This window comes from Balearica regulorum, chromosome 2 (assembly GCF_011004875.1).
Source record: "Balearica regulorum gibbericeps isolate bBalReg1 chromosome 2, bBalReg1.pri, whole genome shotgun sequence".
NCBI classification, from domain to species: Eukaryota; Metazoa; Chordata; class Aves; order Gruiformes; family Gruidae; genus Balearica; species Balearica regulorum.
Genome location: NC_046185.1, coordinates 35892976 through 35918834, shown reverse-complemented (window position 1 = coordinate 35918834; position 25859 = coordinate 35892976). Strand labels below are relative to the sequence as shown.

Sequence of the window (25859 nt, the reverse complement as noted above, 5' to 3'; positions counted from 1 at the left end):
TGCACATACAGCATGTCCTCTTGAAACATTCATCGTTGTTTCAATAAACTAAGAATTTTTATCTAAACCTAAAATAAATGTTGTTTATTACTTAGACTATACGAACTTTGGCCCATAGTTCATTCCAATATATTTTAAATATACAGAGTTATGGGCTTTGGAGAAGAAATATTATGATGAAAAATTCAAACCTCTTGATTTTATCTAAAGCAAGAAAGCATGGAATGCTGTCAGAGTAAAATAAAGAACTTACATTTAAAGTGGTAAGTGGTTCATAGAAAATGTCTTCACCATCCTTTAATTTCTTGTTAAGTGTCAGGGGACACTGAAGATATCTGAAGTTATATTCAATCTGAATAATAAACATACATCAGCATTTAAATGTGATGAAACTGATAACCTAAGGCTGAGTTAATGTGCTTAATTTCAAAAAAGGTTATGCTTTAGAGAAAAAAAAAAGGCATATTGTGTCGAAGTAATTAGAACACTGATGTATACTGATTGTTAGTTACTCTGCCAGTGAACACATGCCATCAACATACACATCTGTGACTGTAAAATGATTAAACAAACAGCTATTTTTAATTTCTTCTTAAAATCTTATAGTTTAAAAAGGTCATTCTCATAACTGTAATTTGTTTTAATGTTGACTTTTCTTCAAAGTTTGTATTTAAAAGTCATATGGCTTTGATAACACAATATAAAGACAATGTACAGTAGCAAAAAATTTGCAAGTTTTCTGCTAATGATGTAGACACGATCCAATGTAATAATTGATAAGCTGTTTTTCAATATAGTTTCAAAGTCAACGTAACTGTAGAACATTCATGCCTTCTTAGCATTGTAAAATGCTTACTGCTTAAGATTTTGGACAAGAATTTACAAAAATGAAAAACACTGGACTGACTTATTGATGACAATTGTACTACTTATGATAGGCATGTTTTTGATATATGTAAATAGAAATTATGTATTCTATCACCACTGTTATTTTGAAATATCCATAAACTCTGATACCTAGCTTGATTGCAAGAATTAACACAGCAAAGATAAAAGTCTATAGCTTGCTCAAGTTTATTGTTATACTTGTTAAAATGCATAAACATGAAGATTACAGAAACTGAACTTCCAAGGCCATTTACAGTCCAAAGGGTAAAAAAAGATCAGTCACCTGTGTTTTCTGTTAAGACCTGATATTCATCTACAAGTGTATCTTATCCATATCAACTTGACATATACATTAAAGTATACATATTATGTACTTCACAAACTTTCACGTCAAAAATGTGCTCATTTCGATGTCACAGAGGCAATAATGAGAATTAAATCAGTGGCTTTGCTAAAAAAACAGTTGAAGATTGCTAGTATCAGATAAACTGATTTTTAAAAGCCATCCTAATACTGAGAAGTTTTTTGCCAAATATATATTAAAAGCACAGATTCAAATACAGTTATTGGTGAATAACTTCTGAATTATTCATAAATCAAGTTAAAATATTGGCTGATTTCAATTTACCAACTATAGAACTATAATTGCAACCACAGAAAATACGTCAGGGGTATCAGAATTTAGTCCAGTATTAGCAGCTAAAAGCCAAACGGATGATTTTCTAACTCAATTATTACCCAAATAATGTACCATTGGTAACATACAGCCAGGCACAGTGTGGAACAGTCCATCCCAAGACCATAAAATGCACTATCTTCATAAATCTTTTTCATCCACTTACATAGAAGTCTCGACTTGTTTTTTCCTCTGAAGACTCAATTATGCAGTTGTCCAAAACCAGCTTTGCAAATGAACAGAAAAGTGAATTAAGGTGATATAGATAACATTCATCAGAAAGAATATAATGTTTGTATGCAAAGAAGATGACCTTCAAATATAGCTGTCATCTAATGGAAGTGATGATTCAGTCGGATTTTATGGTGTAGGTTTTGAAGACATAAAACTACACAGTTTACATGTAGGAGTTAAATAACGAAACTATCCAGTTTACAAGGCTACATGCTATTTACAAGTATAAAATGTGAGATGTTTATAAATATATACATACCAAGTTACTTGCTGTTTTAATAAAAATAATTTCTGTAACGTCATTTAACAGTTAGCTCAGAAGGTGAAAATATCTCAAATGCTTTTGAACCCAATTCTCTTCTGACTTTATCGCTTTTATATTCCTTTTTATACTACTTTTATGCTGTTATAACTCCATTGACCTCAGGAAGTGAAGAAATTTTTTAATACTAAAGAAATTAAACAAGCCAAACTGAAATTATCACTAAAATACAATTAAATCAATTTGGAATTGATATTATTTCTATTTTATAGTAGTAAGTATTAGTGATGATAGCATTATAAAAGCAATGCCAAATGATGCCATGTAACTAAGGGTTTTTTTGTGCAGTCATTTCTTTAATATGTGCAGAAAACTTACTTTAAATGAATCAGGAAGATACTCAACCATTTCCAGCAAAGGACACTTGTTGGCACTAGAATAGTGAGAGAATGTCACAACAGCTTCTTCCCATCTGCAAAAATGAGGTGAAATAATGCAAAATTAAGTAGTTGCTTCTCTTTTAAATTAACTACTTTTATTTAAGATATTATCTTGCAAATCACAATATGTAACAAGTTTACATTCATCAATTGGAAAAACAGCTGCTGGGGGAGTAACTGAGTAACATTCTAGATGCTTCTCTAAAAATGATTCATGTTTAATTCTGTTATCTATTAAACAGAAACATTTCAACTACGCTAAAATCTTCTAAGAAATATGAAACTGAACTAAAGCTGGAATCTTGAGTTACAAGACTAGGTAAGTAATAATAAATACAGAAAATAATGGCAGCGTTCCTGCAACTCTTACCAAGAGATGTAATCATTAGGCAATCATTAGTGGTGCAACACTTTTATTCCTGAAGTGGGGCTTCACTATATTGTAATACAAAATATTTTAAACTGCAGTTGAACACTGCCACATTTTTAAATATTCGCAACATTTAAAATAACAATTTTAAAGTAAATCTCTTGAATAGTATCAGTTATACACACATTTTGATTAAAATTCTGTAGATATTGAAGCATTAAGTGAAAAGCCAAAATTAGGTATGTAAGAAGAGGGAAAACGTGGGGAGGATTACTTATTTTTAATGGCTTCTACATGTTTTTTTAACAGAATCTGAATACTCAATCTAATATGGAAAACAACATGCCACATGTCTGATATCCATCACAATTATGCCATCTTTTATTTGCCCTCACTAGAACACAACATAATCTCTGGAATTTTAAAATATGTACTCAGTCTTACTTATTAAACTACAGGTTTTCAGAACTTAATCTTAGTTAAAAATCAAACCAAACCACAACAGAAAACAAATTCAAAAACCCTTTTCTGTGTACCTTACCTTTTGTGCAAAATGACAGCAGACACTACATCTTTTCTCCTATTGTGTATTGCTTCATGGAAAAAAGAAGCTACTGCTTTGTTGAACAGAATTTTCGCACCATAGTCAAGAAGTAACCTTACTGCTTTTGCATGTCCTTCTCTTGCAGCCAGGTGCAAAGCTGTGTTCTGTGCAGAAAAGTAGTATAGCAATACATCCATGAGATTTTTTTTTAAAAAAAACCCTACATATTTCAGTCCTTTCCCACACTGAAAAGCCACATGCTATTCTCAGTTGCAAGTCCTGAATACTTTTACTAGCAACACTAAAAAGAAGAATATTGTCACAGAGATTCTGATAGAGATTATAGACAAGTTCTTTATTCTATGTCTACAGTTACAGTAGTGGTAAATCTGAAGAGCAAACTCAGCTGTAGGTAAGAATGACCAAATCATTAATATCTCTTAGTTTTGTAACTAACAAACTGCAAGTCACAAATAGGTATAAATGATGGTATCTACAGATACAGAACACCTGCATTCGATAATCAGGAACAGAAGCATCCAATTATATCCAGATGTGCTCATACTAATCTGCAAGAAAATCTGCAGGCACAGTTTTGTAAGAGGAACACTTTTTTCTTCGGCATTTTCATAGAGTAAGGCAACCAGTGGTTTAGAAATCAAGTCACACCCAAACTGACTTTTGAAAGCCTTCCCAACTCATCCAGATTTTTCTGAGGGAAATTAAGAACTAACCATTGGCTTCTTATTAATTTCTAGGCAAGAGATTTGTTCCTAATGTAATAATTCTAAATGTTTTCAAGACCACTTCTCAGAGAAATTAACAACACCTTCTGTGTTGGAAACTGTACAGTTCTTTAAAATGACCACCCTATGTTTTCTGATGGGGAACTGTTAGGCAGGTTCATACAAGCGGTCTCCAATCCAGGAAAGGGAATCTGCCTTGACACAACAGATACTCCATTTATCCAAACTTCAGAGCAAGATAGGAGCTGTATCTGCTGAATATCGCTGTGCAGAACAGATGGATTTAAAACAATATGTTAATGAGTTACAGTTGATACTGGATTTTTAAAAATCTGTATAAGCTCTTTAAATTTAAATTACCAATGTTTGTAGTACATTGTTAAAATACTCTTGCATTGTAAAGGGGGCAAGAGGGACATGTCTAACATAGTATTTCTTCTAGTATGCTATTTGCATTTTTTCATCTCCCACTTACAAGAATTGGATAACAATTTCAGCAATCATATATTAATCTAAGTAAAAAACTTTAACAGTGGTGAAATATAAAGACTTTAAATATGCCACAGGAAATGAAATATTACATGTAATGCACAATGGAAAACTACCAATAGCATACCACCAATGTTTGGTCTAGAAGTTATAGCAGACAAGTAACAAATAATGCTATGTGAACACATACCCCTTCTTCATCCACTCTGTCAGTACACTTCACATTAGTATCCAAAATGATCTGCATAGTGCGAGTGTATCCTCCGAAGGCAGCATGGTGCAGAGCTGTCCAGCCTTTATAATCACTTACATGTAGCAGTATAAAATTAGTAATTATAAATGGAAAATTTTTTTATAAATTTAAAGTAAATGTAAATGTTTCCCCCTTTGACTCAAACCTCTTTTCTTTGGCATGACTACCGCAGAGATGTCCATGCCTTCTGTCAACTATTATGTGATTATCAATGCATCATTCAGAAGTAAAAGGTTCAACTCAAAAATAGTATTTGGGTCTCTCTCCCTCGTTTCTTCTCTCTGTTTCTGCATATATATGGATTGCACCTGTTTTCTTTTATGTTCCTTGAAAATTATACAAATCCTTGCATTATTCTGTTACTAATACTTGGCAACAGATGTGGCATAGATCATGGCCATATTATGGAATTTTGCATTTAAAGACAGTGAATATAAAAAACATTATAAGCACACAAATCTATTCCTATCAATATCACTTCATCTTAGTATAACAAAACTCATTAAACCTTTTATCACATAGAACCTACCAGCACCTTCTTTAAAAAAATGCAGTTTTAAGTGTAAATTAAGCATAAATACATACACACATACATGCGTACACATAGATATACATACATATATATACTTTTTTTATGTATATGTATATTATCATCTCTATCCTGGCTAGGTAGAGTAGTCCAGCTAATGACACTGGAAATAAAGGATTTGACAGTAATCCATTTAGCAGGTCCTTTGCAGTCACAAATAATGAAGGTATGAGAGGTCTGTTTGTTTGCTAAAGGATTGCCTCAGAACTCTTAGGCCCCTAGCTCCAAGGTGCAGCTGCAGTGGACTGGGAAGCACAGGACTTGAAAGTTAAAGCTCTAGACTGTACCTGTGAAACAGGACTCTCAACATTGGTAGCTATGGCTCCTGGCTTTACAGGTGTGAGCCTGGAAGCTTTTGTGGAGCTGCCAATGCTGTGAGGATCTTTGGCTTGAAATCAGAACTTAAGAGTGCAAGGCAAGTTGCCTGTGAACGACCAATTCTAAGAACCCCTACTCAAGCCTGTCAGTGAAGCTGACATGATTATATTTCCAAACCAATATTTTTTTTCCGTCAAAAGGTTCAATATTCTTCTCTCAGTTGGATATAGAGAAACCTCTGTTTCCCCAGCTTTAGAAGCCTTGCTTTACAGCTAGGCATGATTCTAGGTGTCAGGCTAAAGCAAGGCACAATCAGCTTAGTTCTACAAAATCTGTATACGTATGCTCTTATATCGTATATTTATATTTGTATATATTAATATATTAAATATTTTCATACAGTGTGTTTATATTTTATTAACTTCCCAGAAGATGGACATAAAATGTAGGGCGATAGTTCTTTTTTGCCTTGATGAATGGAAGTCTGTATACTTACCAGAGAAAAAGGGCCCCTCTCTTCAGAAGAAACTGAACTACCTTTTCATGACCATTCTGGGCTGCCAAATGAAGGGGAGTCATTCCCTTCTTATCACCTTCATTCAAAAGTCTTGTGTCTTTCATATCTCTTATAAGTCGTTGACACGTATTGATGCGCCCATAGCTTTGAAAGATAAACAAATAAATTAATGTCAAAAGAAGAGGGATGGGAAAAATGGCATTAATTGCATTGCCTAGAATGCACTACTAACCTGGCAGCAAAGTGTAATGGTGACTTCTTATCCCTGCTCTTAGAGTAGATGGAAACGTTGAGACTGAGTAAATTATTTACAGAGAGGGCCACACCTTGTCTGCATGCATAATGCAATGGAGTGCATCCTTCGTTATCTTCATCCACTACAAGATTTTTAATATGTTCCATCTGTTATCCCCCCAAAAAACCCCAAAAGCACAGAATTACATTTGTATCACTAACGCTCCACAGCTTCTAATAGCTCATAACAATAGCATTAATACTTTAAAGCAGTATCTAAAAATAAAAAACTTCAGGAAAAGTAAATTTAGCAACAATGAGCACTTAATGTCTGCTGATTTGTGGGTCACCATGTCTTCAAACAACTACTCTTCAAAGAACAGTTTGCCACTCTGCACCCTTACTGCGTCCACAGTACAACCATAATACAGGAGATTCTTCTTTGCTGCCATTCAACTCACTGCTGTCAGCAGAAGGCTTATACAAAACATAAGGGTCATCTATAGGCTGTATTCAGTAGCAAAACTGCTGGCTGTCAAGAACCATCAGTTCACTGATTTACAGTGTAATTTTATTTCCCCCATTTCTCTTTCTCATCTTCATTTCCCTGTTTTTCCTCCATACCTTGTCTAACACTATGTATGTGTAGCCTTTCTTAAAGCAACTAAAAACCTCCTTCCCCAGCCTGCTCTACTCTTTTCTCTGAATTATTAGTATGATCAATAATTAGAAAGTCAATGCAGACAACTGAGAGTTATCACTCTTATTTAAAACGAATTCTCGACACCTTCTGAAAAGGGATGTTAAATCCATTCTGCATTACTAATCAAAGTTGTTTACAGATTTCAGCAGATGTTGTAAGATCAGTTATATTTGATTCACATTTAAAAGGATGTTTCTGCAGTTCTGAAGGCTAGCAAATTTAACTCTTTCAAGCACACTTGGGCTCTAGCTACATGAGTGCTCCACCTCAGCATAGCCAAATACAAATCCATGTTTGAAATCCATTTTAAAACTAAATCCAAGACCTCATTACAATCCAGTCCACAGAAAGCTTCTGCAGAATATGCTGAAGTCCTATAGCTTGACTAAATATGAGCATGTCCCCTAGCTTTACTGCATGCAAGCTGGGAAAATAGAAGTGAAAAGTTCTGTATTTTATTGCCTACCTCTTGAGCTATTCAATCCCCCAACAGCAAAATAATTTATGGGATTATGTTATTCCTTTGCCTGGCAATAAGAAAACTGTATTATTGGCTTTGAAATGTTTTCATGAGATATGTACCTCTTCAAACTATTTTCTGTGACACTGGGCAACTTAACAAGTATGACAAATTTTTACAAACATTCCAAAATAAAACAGTAGTTGCTTTTTTCTTTACATTTTCTAGTAAGGGTAACAGAAATACATAAATTTATGCTTACTGTACCTGCAGAAATTTCTCATTCAGATGCTGTAATCCTCCGGGCTGCAATACCGTCAAATGCAAGAAATTCCGCCCAAGATGATCTTTTAATGATACATTTGCTCCTAGATAAATATGGAAATAAATACCAGCAACTTCAGAACTGCTGGCCCCGGCACTAATTGATGATGTTTAAGACAAAGGAACAAATGTTGAACAAATGTGTTTATAAATCTATAAAATAACAAATATTATTTCAAGTCAACATTATAACATGTAATTTTACTTACAAAAAACCCCACCCTACTGACACTCAGATTTCATCATTTTTTCATGTGTGTATGCATTTTGTGTTTCATTGCAGCACTAAGATTTCTGTGGGGCCCTTATATTCAGAGATACTGAACACCCACAAATCAAGAGGTAATTTGAAGATGCATATGATCACTTCTTCTAATCTTTGAAAGTTGTAATCTTGTTACAGCTTCAAAACTTATTGCAGGGCTTAGTAACAAAATCAGTTATATTGCTATTAACAAGAGGAAGTAACAATAATTAGCTTGCACCAAAAGTGTAGCACTTGAAAGATATAGCTCAAACATTTTCAAGGTGACTGTGATTATATAAAATCACAGGTAATGCTTAAAATACGGGCTCTAACTTAAAGATTGATTGTTGAGACAAAACATGACCCTGTGTAAGTGGTGTATTTATTCCACAGTTGTGCTTTGTGAACTGCTAAGGAATGCAGGGATGGAGTACCAGTGCCACTTCTACCTCGAGAAGCACGACACATGGCATACACATTTCTTGACAGCCTGTTCACTCTGTATTAAAAAGGGTGAAATCATCACACTAATTCTTCCTTTATCTCAGGAGTTACCAGCACTGTGCAGCTGTTTGTTTAGCTCAGCTGCTCCTGGCCCGTATGCTGAAGTGCTGAATTGAAATTGAGAGGAAAAAGTTAGACATAGAGTTTTAACATGCATATGAACCCTGCTCAAAGAAAGTATATTGTATGTGTCCTTTTTACCTTTTGACAGCAGTAAATTCACAATTTTCCATGATGCACAGGAAGTGGCCAACAGAAGCGGGGATCGACCTTCTATGTCTACACTATCGATATTAGCCCCCTGCAATAAAGAATTGCAAGTTTATCATGAATAATGAATAAATGAAATTATAGAATGGTGCTGCCCTTTATAAGCATTGCAAAATTACAGGCATTCTTAGTAACTCCAGAGGCTCCAGATGATAAGTAAATTCAATAAATACAATATATCTCTATATGATACTACCATGCTCTCAAACTATTAGCTGCAGCCCAGTCATCTATATATAAAAATTTAGATGCCTAAATAACAGTGGACTACTTCTAGGTATACTGAACTCACAACTCATGATCTTTTGTTAGGGTACCTTTCCGTGCATTTAAATATTCAAAATATATAGTTCTCAATTAAAAATACTGGAAAAATACAAAAATACAAAAATTGAAGCCCTTTTGAATGATGTGGTCTTACCTATCAAACAATTACCAATTACAATTATAAGACCCTTCTGAACCTCTGCACTATATGAATACTGTTCAAGAAGTAATGCACCCAGAGATTAGTATAGTTCGATCTGTATAGCTTGATCTATCTTTATTTTCTATTCTCCATCATAAGCTAAAGGAGCTGATTTAATTTTGACTCCAAAGTAGCTGTATTTAGAGAGACACATTTTTGTTCTCCAAACTCAAGGTTTTTGATACATCCTTTCTCCTTAGGGGAAGCACAAGGACTCGAATGAGATATTCTGGCAAAAGTGCAATTTTGCTGTTTTGTCTATTTTTGTACAAGATGCATATTGCCAGGACAGTATGGTCACTGTGGTCACAGTATCACTATGATCATATTAGCAGAATATTATGAGCATAAACATATCTATCTAAAAAATCCTGCCCACAAGGGAATATGAAGATACAAGTAAACGAAGCAATGAGATGTGTGTTTATTTTATGATGCTTTAGATATAATTTTTCTACATACTGAGTTGCAATTCAAATTGGATGAGTTGAACAAAGTACACAAAAAAATCTATTTTATTTCAGATAATACACAAAGATCATTGAAAAAAATCAGTGGGAGTTTTTCCATTAACTTGAATCATCTTTGGGTCCAATCCTAATTCAAGAGAGAATTAATCATAATCAGGAGCAATATTTACTTTCTAGGATGGTAAAACCTGTAATGTAGTAATAACATTTAATAAATGTACAATGATTACCACAGGGAACAGGAAGCTTTCCAGTGAAATATTTGAGAGTAACATATGCAGGACCCTTCTGCCAGTTACCTTTCTACAAGGTCAGACAACCTCTTAAAAACGTTCTTGTTCATCAAAGAAACAAAGACCTTTTTTATCCAAGTGGGTCATTCATTTCAGTGAATACAGGGCAGCAATTTCCAGATAATAACACAATCTTTAATCACCTTCCCTCCAGCTAACATCAGTGTTCAGCCTTCAGCAAAATGAATTTTGCAGCATTCATCATTATTTATCACAACAAGGAGTAACAAATATTGCCACATATATTCACCACATTTACGATACAGCTGAATTAAGTGTGTAAATTTAGTTTCTGAACTCCTTTTATTTTTGCATTTATACATTAATATAGATGAATTAAACAGACATTAATATAAAATAAATATTATGCAAATTTTGTAAATATCAGTTCGTATTTATACCAATTTAATGTGTCATTTTTCTTTTAGTGAAGACAAAAGAAGCAAAAGGAGAAAAGGGAAGTTAAAAAAAAGAAGCAAGAAAATGTGTAAAATTACTGCTTATTTACTTTGAATAAGCACATTTCAATAAAATTAATGAAGTAAACTCAGGAAGCACCAGACACCTCAATTCTAAATTGTCCGGTACACAAGAAAAAAAAAGCCACTAAAAGATGCAGGGAAATTGCTAAGATACTAGCTAAATCATGAGAACTTTCTAATTTTCATGTCTTTATTCTTCCTGACAGTTGTGAACATAACTTGCAAATACAATCATGCCATTTACACGCATAAGCCAGATGCTGTGCACCTAATCGTCAAATGTGACATTGGCCACTTTGGCATTATTGTTAAAGTCACTGTGCTTAAAATGCTTAATTTTCAAACTGATTTGTAAGTAGCATTTCTTTAAAGCTGTAAAGTTTTGTAATGTTTACAAGTTTGGAATATTGATCTAGGTTTCTGCCTTTTGGCTTTTTTTAAGGCTTTGGTCAGCCTTCAGTTATGGTAAACCATAGCTGTACATCTCACCAAAACAAGGGCATATATTCATCACCATGTTATGTTGAGATGAAATGGAAAATAATGAAAAGCCCTGCAAGAAATATCTGTAGAGTTTGATTCTCTGATTTTTGTGTAGCACATTGACCTACAATTTAGAAAAAAACACGGTGTAATTTAAATGTAAATAGCATACATTTTGTGCCTGGGCAATTCTGTTTAGCGTGACTAATCTTACCTTTTCTATCTAGAAGAGCTAGATGTAACACTGTATCTGTTTATAATGGCTTTTATTTTCAGACACAAAAAGTAGCAAAAATAAGATAAAGGAAGTAATCATTGTAAGTTAATGTACATGAAATGTGGATATTTAATGTGTAAAATAAATAAATTTTGTTCTTTATTAAAACCAGAAAGCTGTTCTGAACTGCTATTCCTTTTGAGCAGTTACATTGTTCCACCTTTTCTTTTTCACCCTCGTGTACATCACAGCATAGGCAATACCTAGTGATCTTGCCAGGAGTGCCACATCCCACAAACCCCAACCGGCATTCTTTGATCCATTCCCAGAGAGGGCAAAAGAAAACAGTCCTAAAACTTAAAACCTGACATACTTTATATGGAAAGCCAAACAAACCCTCAGCATAGATTCTACAAAAGAGGCCAAAATAGCCAAAATGACACTCAAGGAACAAAAGTTTGTTCTTAGCAAATACAGTGTTAAAGATATTCCCTCTAATACTTTGTGCACATAAGCCTCCACATGCAAAAACTTGTGCCTGTATTTATCAGGTAATAACTTCTGTTGTGCTGTCAGACAAGTTTAAGCAAACTTCACCATTTCACATTTGAATTAAAAATAAACACAACATCTAATTCTGACTAAATCCAATCTCTATCACAGAGTCTGAGAAAAGCAAAACTGTATGTAGAAGAGAATTTTTCTTAATATAATTGTCATGAAATTAAGTATAAAACATAAACATACATAAAATGGAAAAGAAGTCTGCTGACTTCTGAAAATTTCCTCATCAGAGTGGGAAATATAATGGTTATATGAGCCTTAGTTTAACTGGTGTAAATGGACACTTGGAGCACAGCCAATAGCATCCCCGGTTATGTTTCTTCTCTTTCTCCATCATAATTGTTCAGTGAAGAAATATAACCAAGCTACACAGAATGAAAAATATTTCTAGATCATCAAACTTCAATATATGGCTATGTGATCCCAGAACAATCATATGTACATACTTCAAAGAAAGGATATCTTTTTGGAAAAATCAGATTAAATTCAGTGCATGTTTAGCATTTATTTCATATTTCATATCCTAAAAGTGAGAATGACTGAACCAGTTTGACATATCTAGTAAAAGATGTTTATGAAACCTTTCTGAGTAAGTACAATGGAAAGAAAAATGCAAGTTTTCCTCCTCTGTAACTGTGGGATGCTATTATGGAGCTATAACTATCGCTGTACTGTAACTGTCAATTATGCATTATGAAATATACATATGTCTAAATAACCTATACCTGAGAACACATTCTCCTTTATGAATTTCTCTATGCAGACCTGTAGTAATAGATAGCAATAATCTCTATAAACATGTTGCTTGATTAAATATTTACCATTGAAATCAAATACTCTGCCAGTTCATAATGATCAAACAATGCTGTCCTGTGGGGAAAAATGCAAAAATACAGTAACATTAGAAAGGACAATGAAGTTTCAAGCCAAAGGGTAGCATTTTTCTCCATTTGCTGCATTTTCTAATATTTTCAAATAAATACATTTTAAAATAAAGAGACAGAGAGATACCTTTATTACATAATTCTTTTTAATAAATTGTTTCCATTTTTGTCATGGAGTTTTGTTTTTAAACTAAGTTCAGTTCAGTTAAGGCACTGAAAACTCACTGTGGGAAACAAAGACCTCATGAATAGTTCAACAGGCATTTTACCACTGATTTTTAACAGAACTAGTCATTTCATATTTCAGATCCTTCCCTGTACCACACAAAGTCAATATAGAATTCCATAAACTTCAGACTCCGTTTGTTCCATGCAGAGCTAGAGCCTCAAATCCATTCCATTGATCCCATCTTCAAAAAATAACTTGCTATATATTTTGTGTAATAATGCTAGAGTGGGGTTAAAATGGTCATGATATAGCTAAACATATTCTGACTGTGGCAGGCAAGTCTACTAAAAAATATTAAAAAATATAATATACTGATATAAATTGTGGTCACATTTATTAATTTACTAAAAATATTTTAAAGCTGTCTATACACATGAACAATTCTCAGGTTTTATTTTACAATAAGACATTGAATTATATATTATAGGAAAAAATGGTCAAAACAGGAAGTATAGCACAGTTAATACACACATTCTAAATGTTTTCAGAAGTCAGACGTCTGTTAAATATTTTAACTCAATGAGCAACACAGAAGGACAGTTCCAAGGGTGTACTGTATCTCAAAGATAACAGTTCCCTTAGCATTGTAAGAAGTAACAACACAGGGTGTACTATAGTTAGAACTGGTTACTCAAAAGACATATTTTAAAAGTCATGTCATGGTTCCAAATAAGTAGAGATGCCTCCGTTATCTATAGTAGACCTCTCCAGCCAGGTATAAATTCTGAATGCTTCACATACACTCAAAATAAATTCAAAGGTGCCTGAAGAGACAGCGAAGCAATTTTATAAAATATTTAGATGGAAACATGCCAGTAGGAATGTGAATGGATCATGCCCTGCCTATGCTTCAATGCTTCTTCACTTTTTAACAAGGTAACATTCCTATTCAGTTTATTTATATTCTGAGAGATTTGGATGACTTTCTACCTTTCTGATGATTCTTGATAATATTTTTTTTCCTGTTTCACAAACACAGGGAGCAAGAGAGTGTCATTCTTTTTGGTCCAAAGCTTTTGCCAAGGACAATCATTTCCATGGATATGACAGCCAGTTATCTATTATGTAGTACATTGCATCTGCACAATTTTCTTTGGTGTTCTGTCACCACTTTGTCTTCAGTAGTGTTCTATCACAGTAGCATTTCGAAGTGTACCCAAACCTTATCTTAACTTTACAGCACACTCCCCTTTTAAATTTCTTCAATTATCTTTGAATCATTCCACTTTATATCATGTTCAAAGAACAATCATCTCTACTGCCTCTGACTTGCTACCAATTATTTCGTATTGTAGAACTCATTGTAGAATAACACTGTAAAATTATTATATTTTACTTAAATGCAATGAGGCACAGCTTTCTTGCAAAAATGTATATATGGGGAAAGACACTATCTTCCATAGAGTTGGTAGCCAGGACATTTAAATGCCTTTCTGCTACAGAAGACTGAGGAAACTCCTCCACAGTCTAGTGCTCCGGTTTCAAATGGACTGTGAAACACTAGAAGTTTAGAGGATTATTACATATACAAATGCCACCTGCAACTTTATAGTCATAGGGAAGTGTACCAACATCTACTTGTACCTGATCAGGTATAAAATAATTTTGGGGGGAAAGAAAATAAATTATTTTTTAAAATTGTTTATATTATTTTTCATTCATTTTCTGGAGAACACAACCCCATCAGATGATGGCATTTATTCCACAACCTCAGAAGCTGTTAATTCCATAAACTTGTTCACCTACTAGTTCTTTACTGGAGTAAATTTTCAATACAAACTGTTAGTGACCATTCCTTGACATGGTTCCAAGGTAACTGGAACTGTTTTGATTTTGAGATCAGCACCAAAATCTTTACCATTCTGACCAAATTACTGATTCTTTCATATCATACTAAAACCATCTCCCATCCCATGGAGAAGTTCCAACCCATATGGAAGGGTGTTCCAAAGTATACTATATAAAGTATAATTCGATGTTGAAAATAGCTAAGAATATCATGGGTCACAATTTATAGCGAAGTCTGGCAGAGCAGCCCCCTACCTGTGAAGCAATGTTTCCTTATTCCCATCTACAGCATCAATAATGGATTCCTCACCAGCATAGGATGACATCATTAACTTTACAATCTCAGTTGCTCCTTGAGTGGCAGCAAAATGAAGTGCTGTGCATTTTTCATTCTGTAAATGGGAAAACAATATTCAAACATTTAAACCCCAACAACCTAACCCCCAACCTGCTAAACACAAGATTTGTAATTCCTAAATGCCTAAATTTGTATGTAAGTAAGGAGACTTTAAATAAAATAGTGGATCTCGAAAAATATCTTATAGACCAGAAAAGACTAAAGAGATAGCTCTAAAGGAACTTATTACTGTTATTTATTCAGCCTTATTATTCTATACCAACTCCCTAAGATATGAGATAATGACAGTCTTAATTTTTTTTGTAGTTGAATTAATAAACAGACACACACAGCACCCTTTAATACAAGAGATGAAGCAAAGCAAAACTACAGAAAACCATAGGTAGACCAATACAAATGAATAAGTAAACAAATGTGCCTATATAATACAGAAATTATGATTTTAAAATGCTTTTGACTTCCTTAAATGAAATCTTCCTTAGATGTTGTTCTTAAACAAATTTTTCTGCAGCTTAAAAATAACTTGGTCTAATATGTTATTAAACTTTTATAAGCTAGGCAGTCATAAAATTATTAAGCAATAAATAAATGATGAGAACAAGATTTGCCAAAACAGGGTTTCATTTAGCTAGATGGGATAAACTAGGTTTGATACATGCCTGAGGGTTTTGACTTTGTCCTTTTCAGAACAGGAACATTTCAGTGAGTGCATTGGAATGGGCTTTTCCATAATGCCATAAGCATTCACAAAACAGTCTTATCCATCACAAAATCAGCAGCATAAATCATCACATTCAAAAGCATGTGTCTTCAAAGAATCAAACCAATAAAAAAAAGCTAAACCATGTTTATCTTTGCTCTCATGAGTTGATTTCAGCCCTGCAAACAATTTGATTAATGATAGACATTTTCAGAAATGTTTATTCATCATGAAGGCGGGCACAGGCCCCTACACCAACAGTATCACTTTAACACCAGTAGCATCACAAACTTGTGCTTGCTTACAAAGAAGATACTGTAAAGACCAGGGCAAGGCTGAACATAAACAAGAATGATGAGAAAGGGTCAAATAGAACATCCCATTTCTTGGAAGGGATGATAGCAGCTACATAGTAAAGAGTTTGTGAAGAAGGCTCTACCACAGTGATACTCTTCCCCAGTGCTCTCCCAGACTCCACCTGTTTATGATGCAAGGTCTTCCTCAGCCAGAGGGGATGTTGCTGTATTCAGTAGTTGAGGACAGATTTTTCTTCAATGGATCTGCACAAATGCATTTTAAATCCACGCAAACTTTTCATACCCACAACATCCTGTGTAACTTGTGTAAAGAAACCTGCCATTTTGCCTGATTTGAACTAAAGACTTGTTTTCATTTGCTGCTCCCTAGGTTTTGCATTGGAAGAGACAATGAGTAATGATTATCTGCTCATCTCTTTTTCCATACCACTCAGAGATTTAGAGATATCTAGTTTTTATCAAAATTGTATTTCGCTCTGAGTTTTACCTGTTTTAGATCAATTTGGGCTCCAAATTCAATGCACATTTTAATCATTTCAAGGTCCCCACTTTGAACTGCCAAATGAAGTGGACTGCACTTTCCATTATTGGTAAAATTGATGTGGGTTTTAGCAGAGTGACCCAATTCTTCACCTGAGAGATGAAAATAAATGGAAATCTTTTAAGCAAGAATGACATAACAGAAGATATCAAGGCTTTCAAAACAAGTATATTAACTGTGGAATTATATTCTCCCCCCTCAAAAACCTTTCACATCTATCATTAAACAATGGATGAACACACATTTAGGAAAGGAGTTAAGCTGCTGCTGCAATTCTACAACAGTTACTAGCATGAATTGCCCATAGGAATAATTGCATTAACTTCTTGTAAGTTCAATCACAGTTATAAGTGCTTGTTTGAACAGTTTTATGAGAAGTAAAGCAGTAAGTTGGTAACACTACTATAAATAATAAATCTTACTGACTGCTTGGGAACAAGGTATTTACCTTTTTTTAAAAGAATTTCCATACATGTTTTTGCGCCTGAAAATGCAGCTGCATGGATAGGCATACATCCTGTTTTGTTTGCTTTACATATTTTCCCTCCATTTTCAATCTGAAAAATAATGCCTGGATATAACTTAATGACATACAGAAAATTCTGACTAACGAACATATTATTACAGATATAGTCTCCCGTATAGCTGTAGCTATGTCCTGTTTTGTTTTTTTTTCTTAATGTTGTATATTCATTGTGAATTTTATAAACAAACATCTTAATAATATGCTTTAACTTTTAGTCAACCCTGAAGTCAGCTGGATTAGATGATTATTGTAGGTCTCTTCCAACTGAACTATTCTATTGATTTTTTTTCACAAAGCAGGCAAGCCTTATTCACAAAGTCCCATAAACAAGTAAAGGAACTCAGGTATGCTTGACATTTTTTCTACAGTTTTCTAAATCACAAAATACCACACTTCATTTTTTTGCAAAGTATATTTTTTAAGTATCAGGGATCCCAGATCATATATAAGAATTGCTTGCATTCTTTTCAAACAGCTCTTAAGTATTTCATTAGTAGTTTTCTTCATGCTTCAGAAGCATATAAGTGAAAATTCTAGAAAAACAGTGACATAGAGGAAGATAAAATACTTTGTATTTCAGACAAAAAGTGTTGTTCTTTTTGAACTTTAAATTACCTTTTTTTTTTCCTGAGGGGTGATCCCTTTATCTAAAAGATAGTGATGCTGTAAGGGTGTCCACTGCACATTTATTTGCAATATAACGATCTCATAAAATAAAATAAAAAGGACCACACATATACATGCACCTTTGTAAAGTAACTTGAATATTAGGTCCATGATTAACCCTCCACTGAACAAAGACAGAGCACAGGAAAAGAATAACACTGCATCAAGGTAAACAGAATCACATGAAAAGGTGATGGATAATTATACCTACCAGGAGTGTCAGTGCTTCAGGATTATCCTTGTAACATGCTACAATTATAGGTGTGTTCCCAGCTTCACCTTCCAAATTAACATCTGTACTGCTATGCTGGACTAAAATCTAAATGTTTAAGACAACGTTCAGTCAACCATAAGCCAAACACAACAACAAAGGCCTATTCCATTACTTTTGGTTTTTATCATCCATAGCACTCTTGTGACTTGTTCTTTTTGCATGCCAACAGCCCACAACGCATAGGCAGAGGAGGGACAAAATGTGAGAGAACGTAAAAATATGCAGCTGAAAAATGCAGGTGAGAACCGACAAAGTAAAATTCTTTACAGCAGACAGCTGGATAACTAGAATAAACACTGCACATAGTTGCAGAGTATCTTAATGTTTTATTTAACAATTTCCCCAATACTGGGAGAAAATCTTTTCTGCAGCAAATTGCAGGTGAGGATTTTCAACTGAAGTTATTGTTATAATGTCTCATAATATTCTGCATTCCCTGGAAAGTGGCAATGTTGTGGATCCTGCTTAATCTGGCATCTATCAGACAGTTATAGAAGATCAAGAGAAACTGGACTTGATGAGAACAGGGATCCTTCCAGTCATGATTTCCTGCTTCAGTCCCTATGCTGACAACTAACACTGAACTATCAGTCTCACCAAGTACCATTTTTTGAGAAGCAAAGGATGTAGAAATGATAATGACCATACTGAACCGCATATTTATTCCTCTTTCTACATATTTGTTAAGTTCTCTTTCAGTAATTCCAACGAATTTTTCTGTACTGGAAGAACTGGCACATTTTAATCACTCTTTGGCAATTTGACAATAGAAACCAAAGGAGAATTAGCTTGAATAAACAATAAAGTGGGGAAAAAATGAGATCACGTATTTAGTCAAAAGCAGAGCTGTAAAATAACCCAAACACAGAACTTGCTACAAAGCCCACTTTAAAAATTTCATTGTATTTCAGATTTTATTAGTCTTAATTCACAGTAAATACAGATTTTGTAAAAGATGTGAGGACAGTGAAATATTTTAGCACTGAAAATCTCTGAAGGATTTTAAGTCTTTAATATAGAAGTATGTTTTTCTTTCTTTTGTTTGGATGAACTAGAAAAGGAGACAACTTTAAAGTGAAAAAGTAAGTGCTGTGTTGTTAAGGTTGTATTCACCTAGTACATGCAAGCACTTTACAAATACTAAAATTCTATCCAAATGCCAAATACAATGAAAACATTCTCATTACAGTTAGACAAATGAGGAAAGAGTTACGCTGCTTAAAATTTCAATGCTGTTGCTATTTTACAAAGTTCAAAATGGAGACCTTGGTAATTTCTTCACAACATATTTTTGAGATTTGTAATTGCAGCTTTAGCTCTGCTATTATTCAAATGATTATTAAGATGTTGGTTTTAAGAACTGTGTTTTTTGACTAATTTAAATCTGATTTTAATTAAAAAAATACACTAGTTTCAAGAAAATTTTGATATTTCCATTACTCCCTACATTTGAAATAACACATGCCTACATGAAATTTTAGTGCTAAAAAAATCCTTTTAAAATAAAATCCCTTCTGCTTGGAAAATTTAAAAGAATTATCTGTAAAACATCATAACTACTATAATAGCACAAATTTCAGTATTTATATAAATCAGTAAGTTCCTTTTTACTTGCTGTGCTAAGACACAAACATTTCTATAAGCTTCATATGTTACACATCCTGCCACTAAACAAAGCATATGAGGAGATACAGCATATATAAACAAGGTCTTGGTGTTCTGCATGAAGCTGCTGTTGAGCTACTTATCCAATCTGTGTATTTATGTGGACTTTAGACTTACCTTAACAATTTCATTATGTAGGGACTGCACTGCCATATGCAAAGGTGCCATCATATTGGAGTTCAGAATGTTTGGATTGGCTCCTCTGCTGAGAAGCAAACTAACACTTTCAACCTGGTTTTTCTTTGTGGCCCAGTGCAGCGGGGTATTTCCAGAAGAATCCATCACATTTAATACTAGGTCAAAGGAGAGAAAAAAAACCCAAAACTAAAACCAAAGCAAAACCATAAAATGTTCTCATCACACTGAAAAAAAAGAAAAGTGTCTTCAATGGAGGTTTAGGTCTGTGCTACTATGTTTCTTTAAAGAGAAAAAGAGCAAGATTGCATGTCACGCAGTGTATTGTGTTAAATTGATTAAGTATTGTGCTAAATACATGGTATTGGTTAGAGAAAACATTCTATTCAAAATATTAATATACTAAAATAGCAGAGAATAATCTTGATAAGGTTATTAAATAGCAATAAAGCTTTTTATTAGATCTTTTGAAATTACAGTAGTGGGGAGTTGGAAGGGGTCAAACACCTGCCTATTTCTTGCCCATTATTATGCATCTTTTCTCCTCCCCCAAGAGTCTGATTTCCCTCATTCCTTGCCTCTTTTTCCTATCTTCTTTGACTTTGCAGCTATTGCTTTAGAGGCTGCACAGAACAAGTGAATGTGAATAACTAAAATAAGAGATAATAAATAAGTGCTTGCAAGTTATAATATTAAAGACCACATCTATTCTGATTCACTTAAGAACACAGAGGTAAATCAATTCGCATCAGTTATAAAAGTGGTTTTTCTGCACAAAAAATGGGAACTAAACTTCAACATATATTCTCAAAAATTAAGACAAAAATTATATATTGAAAAGAAAAACAGTATTTTTCAGATCGAATAATCTAAAATTAGATTGGCCATCATTAGGTGAAAAATGAGCTTTTTAGGACCATTGTGTGTTTGCTTAGTAGCCCATAGTCTATCAGTGGAGTTGTATGTACTTTCACGATGCTTATTAATAACTACTAAACAACATCTTTTACACAGATGGTTTTTCAATCATTCAAAGCCCCATGTTCTCCTACTTATCACTTCTTCCCTAAATTTCTTTACACGGCCTATCTCATCAAATGTTTATTCTTCCTCATTATTAAGTAAACAAGTTGTGATGATAACTTGAATGGCAAGTATGAGAAACCAAATTACTTCTCTTTTACATTTCCAGTATTTTAAATGTAACAAAAGACACATAACATATATAAGGAAGATAGAAAGTCAAGCCTACTGTACCTCACTACAGTTTTCTTTTTCATATCTGAAGCCTGTAAATCTGAGCCCCAAACAAACAAGATATATTGAATCACTGCTTTAGAGAGAAAACAGTCCTAATATAACAAGGGAGACCCAAGCCACACCTGAGACACTGCAAACTGTGGCAGACAGGTTGAACTATGTCTAAATCTATAAATGTAGGTAAGACATAACAGTTCTGCTTCAGTCGGGTAACACTTTGATTATTGAACATTTTTATTCTGTTAAATAAAATAGTTCATAAAATGTGTGTTACCTTCACAGGAAGAATCATCTATGATCAATTGCATTAATTCTATTTGACCTCCTTCTGCAGCATGATGCAGTGGGGTGGCGTTTAATTCATCCACTTTGGTAAGCCCAGAACGATTCTTCTTAATGAAGCTCCGTAGCCTACAGGCACTTCCATCTGAAATCACCTATTTGGATACAAATATTCTCATTTTCCTAATAGGCAAGATGTTAATAATGCTATAATGTGTTGCTGTGGGCATGTTACCATCCAATAATTCTCTCCCAACTGTTTACTTTCATACAGAAGTATACAAATCCTGATCAGATCAAGTCAATAGTGAAACTCAGATTGATTCGACTGAATGCAAAATCAGACCCAGATGAGAAACAGTGCAAAATAACAAAAATATAAATTATCTTGAATATAGTATTTTGTCTTCTGTAGCGAGCTCAAGATCTGCCTTCCACCACAGAAAATCTCAAAACAAGCAAATTCATCACTTACTGTTTTATACTCTCTCCAGCTGTGGTGACATCAAATGAATTCAACAGAGAGGAAAAGTTAATAATCTTGATTAATTTTCTAGACATTTCTACAGACCGATATTGGGTCCTGGGCTTTCAAGTTCAGCCATTGGGTTTCTGTGATGTTCTTTATGTCAGAGCAACCAATAAATTCTTTAATTTCAGCAGTATCTGAAGAGCATCCCATGGGCTACTATCTCAGTCTGAAAGAACCCAGCATCTTCACAGTGTAATACAATAAAACCCCGTCCAACAGCTCAGCCCTCTGACAGCTTGGTACCTCCCTGGTACTCTGCTTTGCCAAGTATGGAAACCCTGCTGATTCTTACTTAATGATGTTCTCCACATATTTTTGTTAAAGTGTTTGAAACCCCATACTTGTATACGAACAAAAATGACAGAAAAAAAAATATTGCAGTAGAATGGGGAGGAATTTAAAAACAAGTTATTAAAAAATTAAAAGGCAATAAAAAAGAAAAACAATTCAACAAAATTGGGAACAGAAGGAAAAAAAAAAGATAAAAATGCACATAAAAAGAAATGCAAACCTTCCCAAAGATGTGTAAGCAAGCAAAGGGTAAAAAAAGGAAATCCCCCCAAATCACTGTTCCCTCCTCAGCTGCAAAAGAAAAGGAAAACTTTGCTCTTCAGGAACCCTGAACCACAAAGACACAGCAATTTTTGCTGTCATTAAGCAAATATACATTACAGGGCAGCCCATTCATACACTTAAGCACGTGTTTAACTTCCTTCAGCTTAATAGTCTCATTGAACTCAATGAGGTTACTCATGTGAATAATGTTACAAATGTGTTTAAAGATTTAGAAGACTGGGGCCAAATACAGGGGTAGCATCTACTTCAAAAGTGCAATTAGAAAAAGCGAATAGAAAATAGGTGATATCATTGTGGAAAGGGTATTTAAGATGACTCCACTGTCATAAGAATAAGAGGTCAATTACATACAAAAATATCAAAACATTTTATACACATCAAAAAGCTATTGAAGAAAACCTTATTATAGAGCCCAGTATCTTCTATTCCTTCCTGCATTCTAATTTAATTTTAATTATAATGAATTTCAAATATTTCTATTGATTTAGATCACATTTCTCCACCCTTTAAACTGGAATTTTTTGTCAACGTAAGACAAAATGCGGCTGAAATGTGGCATGATGATAATTTCTATCAATAAAAATAAGATTCTTCAGCCAATGCTGCAGTGTTTCATTAACAAAATAGGAAAGGAAGAAATCATTTTGGTGTTCTCAGTACCTCGGTTAGTTCAAAACAGCAAAGCAAGCTATTTTAAATAACAGCGGCTCCTTTGCACTTCGCCTGAACAGCTCTGTAGTGGCAGACACCCACCAGAGTGACAAGCCATGTTATGCTGAAGAGGTGTTGCTCAGGACTACAGCTAGCACACAGAAAACAAGGTTGGAAATGACCTCAAGAGGTCTTTAAACGCATCCACATACTTTGTCAAATTTGGTCAGCCTGCTCTTAAAAATCTTCAAAGTTACCCAAGTCATCTGTCCCGTAAGCAATTCTTACCCTTAAAAAAGGCTTCCCTAACATTTCATCTAGGTCTCCTTTGCTGCAATATAAATGCATCGCTTATCCTATTCTCTGCGGAAAAGGAAAGATGTTATATCCTTTATGGCATTTGTGGGTTGTGCCGCTGGTTCCCTTTCCCCTCATACCAGTCCCAGCACTTCTAAACTTTCTTTCTGGGACGTTTTTGCTAGATGATGTACTCACTCCCATCGTGACCTCTCAACCTCCCTCTAAGAGGGGGACTCTTTGTGGGGAGCTGTGCCCAGGAGGGATGTGAACCCTCAGCAGCCGCCTGCCACCCACCGCCTGCCCCTGCCACCCCACACCCTCCTTTGCCTGCTCCACTCCTGCCTTCCCGCTCGCCGCGGTCTGGACTCGGCCGAACAGCACCACAGCGGCCTGTGCCTTCACACCCCATGGCCAGGGTGACTCTCAGCCTGTTGTCTCCCACCTCTCACAGCTCTTCCCTCACAGCTCCACTGACAAGTGAGGGGAAAAGGCCTCTTGGAAGAAAGGGCCTCTGGCACGGCTGCCTCCAGAGCCCCACATCACCCTCCACCTTCACCCCTCCTTGTCCCAGTGCCCACACAGGAGCCCCGGTCTTGGGCACCATCTTGTCCCACGCCGACCTTGGTGTCTCAGGCAGCTGGGCTGCCCCGACGCCGCCCCCTCACACTCATACCCGCCACCAAGCCCTCAGGACCCCCGCCCCCTCCGCGCCCCCCCGCACGCACCTTGAAGACATCCTGCGAGGCGACGGAGGCGGCATCCGCCTCGCAAACGACGCCCTGGTAAGAGCTGGAGACGGCCGCCTTCTCCCGCGATTGGCAGAGCCGCAGCAGAGAGCGCTTCATGGCGCCGGCCCGCTCGCCTCCGAGCAGCGCCCGTCCCGCAGGCTCCGGAGACCTGTGAGGCGAGAGACCGAGTGACGGCCGGTGCCGAGGCGGCGCCCGGCCACTCTGCCGAAGTGGCGGCGGCGGCGGCGGCAGGAGGCGTGGAAAGCGAGCGGGGCCGTTCCCGCCGCGGTCCCCGGGAGGGTGAGCCGCTCCCCACCGGGGCGGGCACCCCGCTGGCAGGCTCACCCCGCCGCCAAGCAGGTGCCGGGCGGTCCCCGTGGGCCACTGCCTAAACTAGTGCTGGGTGGGCGCTTGGCGGGTCGACGGCTGTCCCCGCAGCGGGCTGGGGAGCTGCGGCGGCCAGAGGCGCCTCTGACAACATTAATTGCGGGAGAGGGTCAGGCGATCCCCGTTGGGGTTTGGCTGGGGTTTTTTTTAATTCCCTGGTTGAGTATCTGACAGTGACAGAGGTCCCTGGAGATGTGCGCATCTGTACGTGACAGAACTACAGCACGGAGAGCGCGAAGTGCTAAAATTAAATTAAATGCAATGCAAAACAGGAGCAGCAATGTCAGACTCATTGTCATGCCCGTGGTGCAACAACCTGTGAGGAGAAAAGCCGTCCTGCGTGGGCGATGTGCCGAAGGGCGGTCGGGCAGTGCTGCTGTGGTCCCAAGGGTGCCGGGCTACACCGGCCTCACAGCGTTAAAATAATTGCGTTTTCTATGATTAACTTCTCAGCATTTACTTTGTAGTCATAAAATTCTCTTGTAGGATTTGTTTTACCAGCAAATTTGGAGCAGCGTAGGAAAGCTATAGGAAGAATATAGAAAGAGGCAGCGCAAAATGTTTCAAAGGGTTAATTACAAAAGTGACTTCAACTGAGTCATTCTTGCTGAGTCCTTAACGGAAACATTTGTAGCTCAGAGAACTAACAGTTTACTTAATACGATAAGAACAGCCCTACCAAAGGTCAGGTAGCGGCCAGGGCAGACGCTTGGGAAAAGCAATAGGAGACATATGGGATGACTTTTTGCCCGTATGTTCATGGTTTATGGCAATCCGCAGCTTAAGGACTGCCAGAACCAGGTGTCACATCCAGTCCAGCCTGTTTAATAGCTGTCAACTGGCAATTCTCCATTATTTCGCTCACACCCTTTCTGAACCCTTTTTATACTGTCCATGCCACAACATCCTTTGGCACTAAGTGCCATAATTTCATTATGTGCTTGCGAAAAATGCTTTCTTTTACTACTAGCTACACTTAGTGCTCCCTAGTGTTCTTATTTTGAGAAATGGAAA

The 25859-nt window shown here is 35.8% G+C and overlaps 1 protein-coding gene across 1 annotated transcript in view; it reads right to left on the bottom strand.

The window, feature by feature from the left end:
* The window catches only part of TRPA1 (transient receptor potential cation channel subfamily A member 1), a 38027-nt gene extending 13399 nt beyond the window's left edge, over nt 1-24628 (bottom strand). Inside the window, exons 1-17 of the mRNA XM_075747093.1 lie at nt 24456-24628; nt 21664-21826; nt 20112-20287; nt 18267-18374; nt 17312-17420; nt 16810-16955; nt 15203-15339; nt 12868-12916; nt 9000-9099; nt 7991-8091; nt 6559-6728; nt 6306-6470; nt 4840-4954; nt 3412-3578; nt 2439-2532; nt 1731-1790; nt 254-352 (exon numbers count right to left, since the gene is read on the bottom strand). Of these exons, the coding sequence (XP_075603208.1) occupies nt 254-352; nt 1731-1790; nt 2439-2532; nt 3412-3578; nt 4840-4954; nt 6306-6470; nt 6559-6728; nt 7991-8091; nt 9000-9099; nt 12868-12916; nt 15203-15339; nt 16810-16955; nt 17312-17420; nt 18267-18374; nt 20112-20287; nt 21664-21826; nt 24456-24575 (2079 nt within the window). The 5' untranslated portion in view covers nt 24576-24628. The remainder of the gene's footprint in view (nt 1-253; nt 353-1730; nt 1791-2438; nt 2533-3411; nt 3579-4839; nt 4955-6305; nt 6471-6558; nt 6729-7990; nt 8092-8999; nt 9100-12867; nt 12917-15202; nt 15340-16809; nt 16956-17311; nt 17421-18266; nt 18375-20111; nt 20288-21663; nt 21827-24455) is intronic.
* Between the last annotated feature and the right edge of the window lie 1231 nt (nt 24629-25859).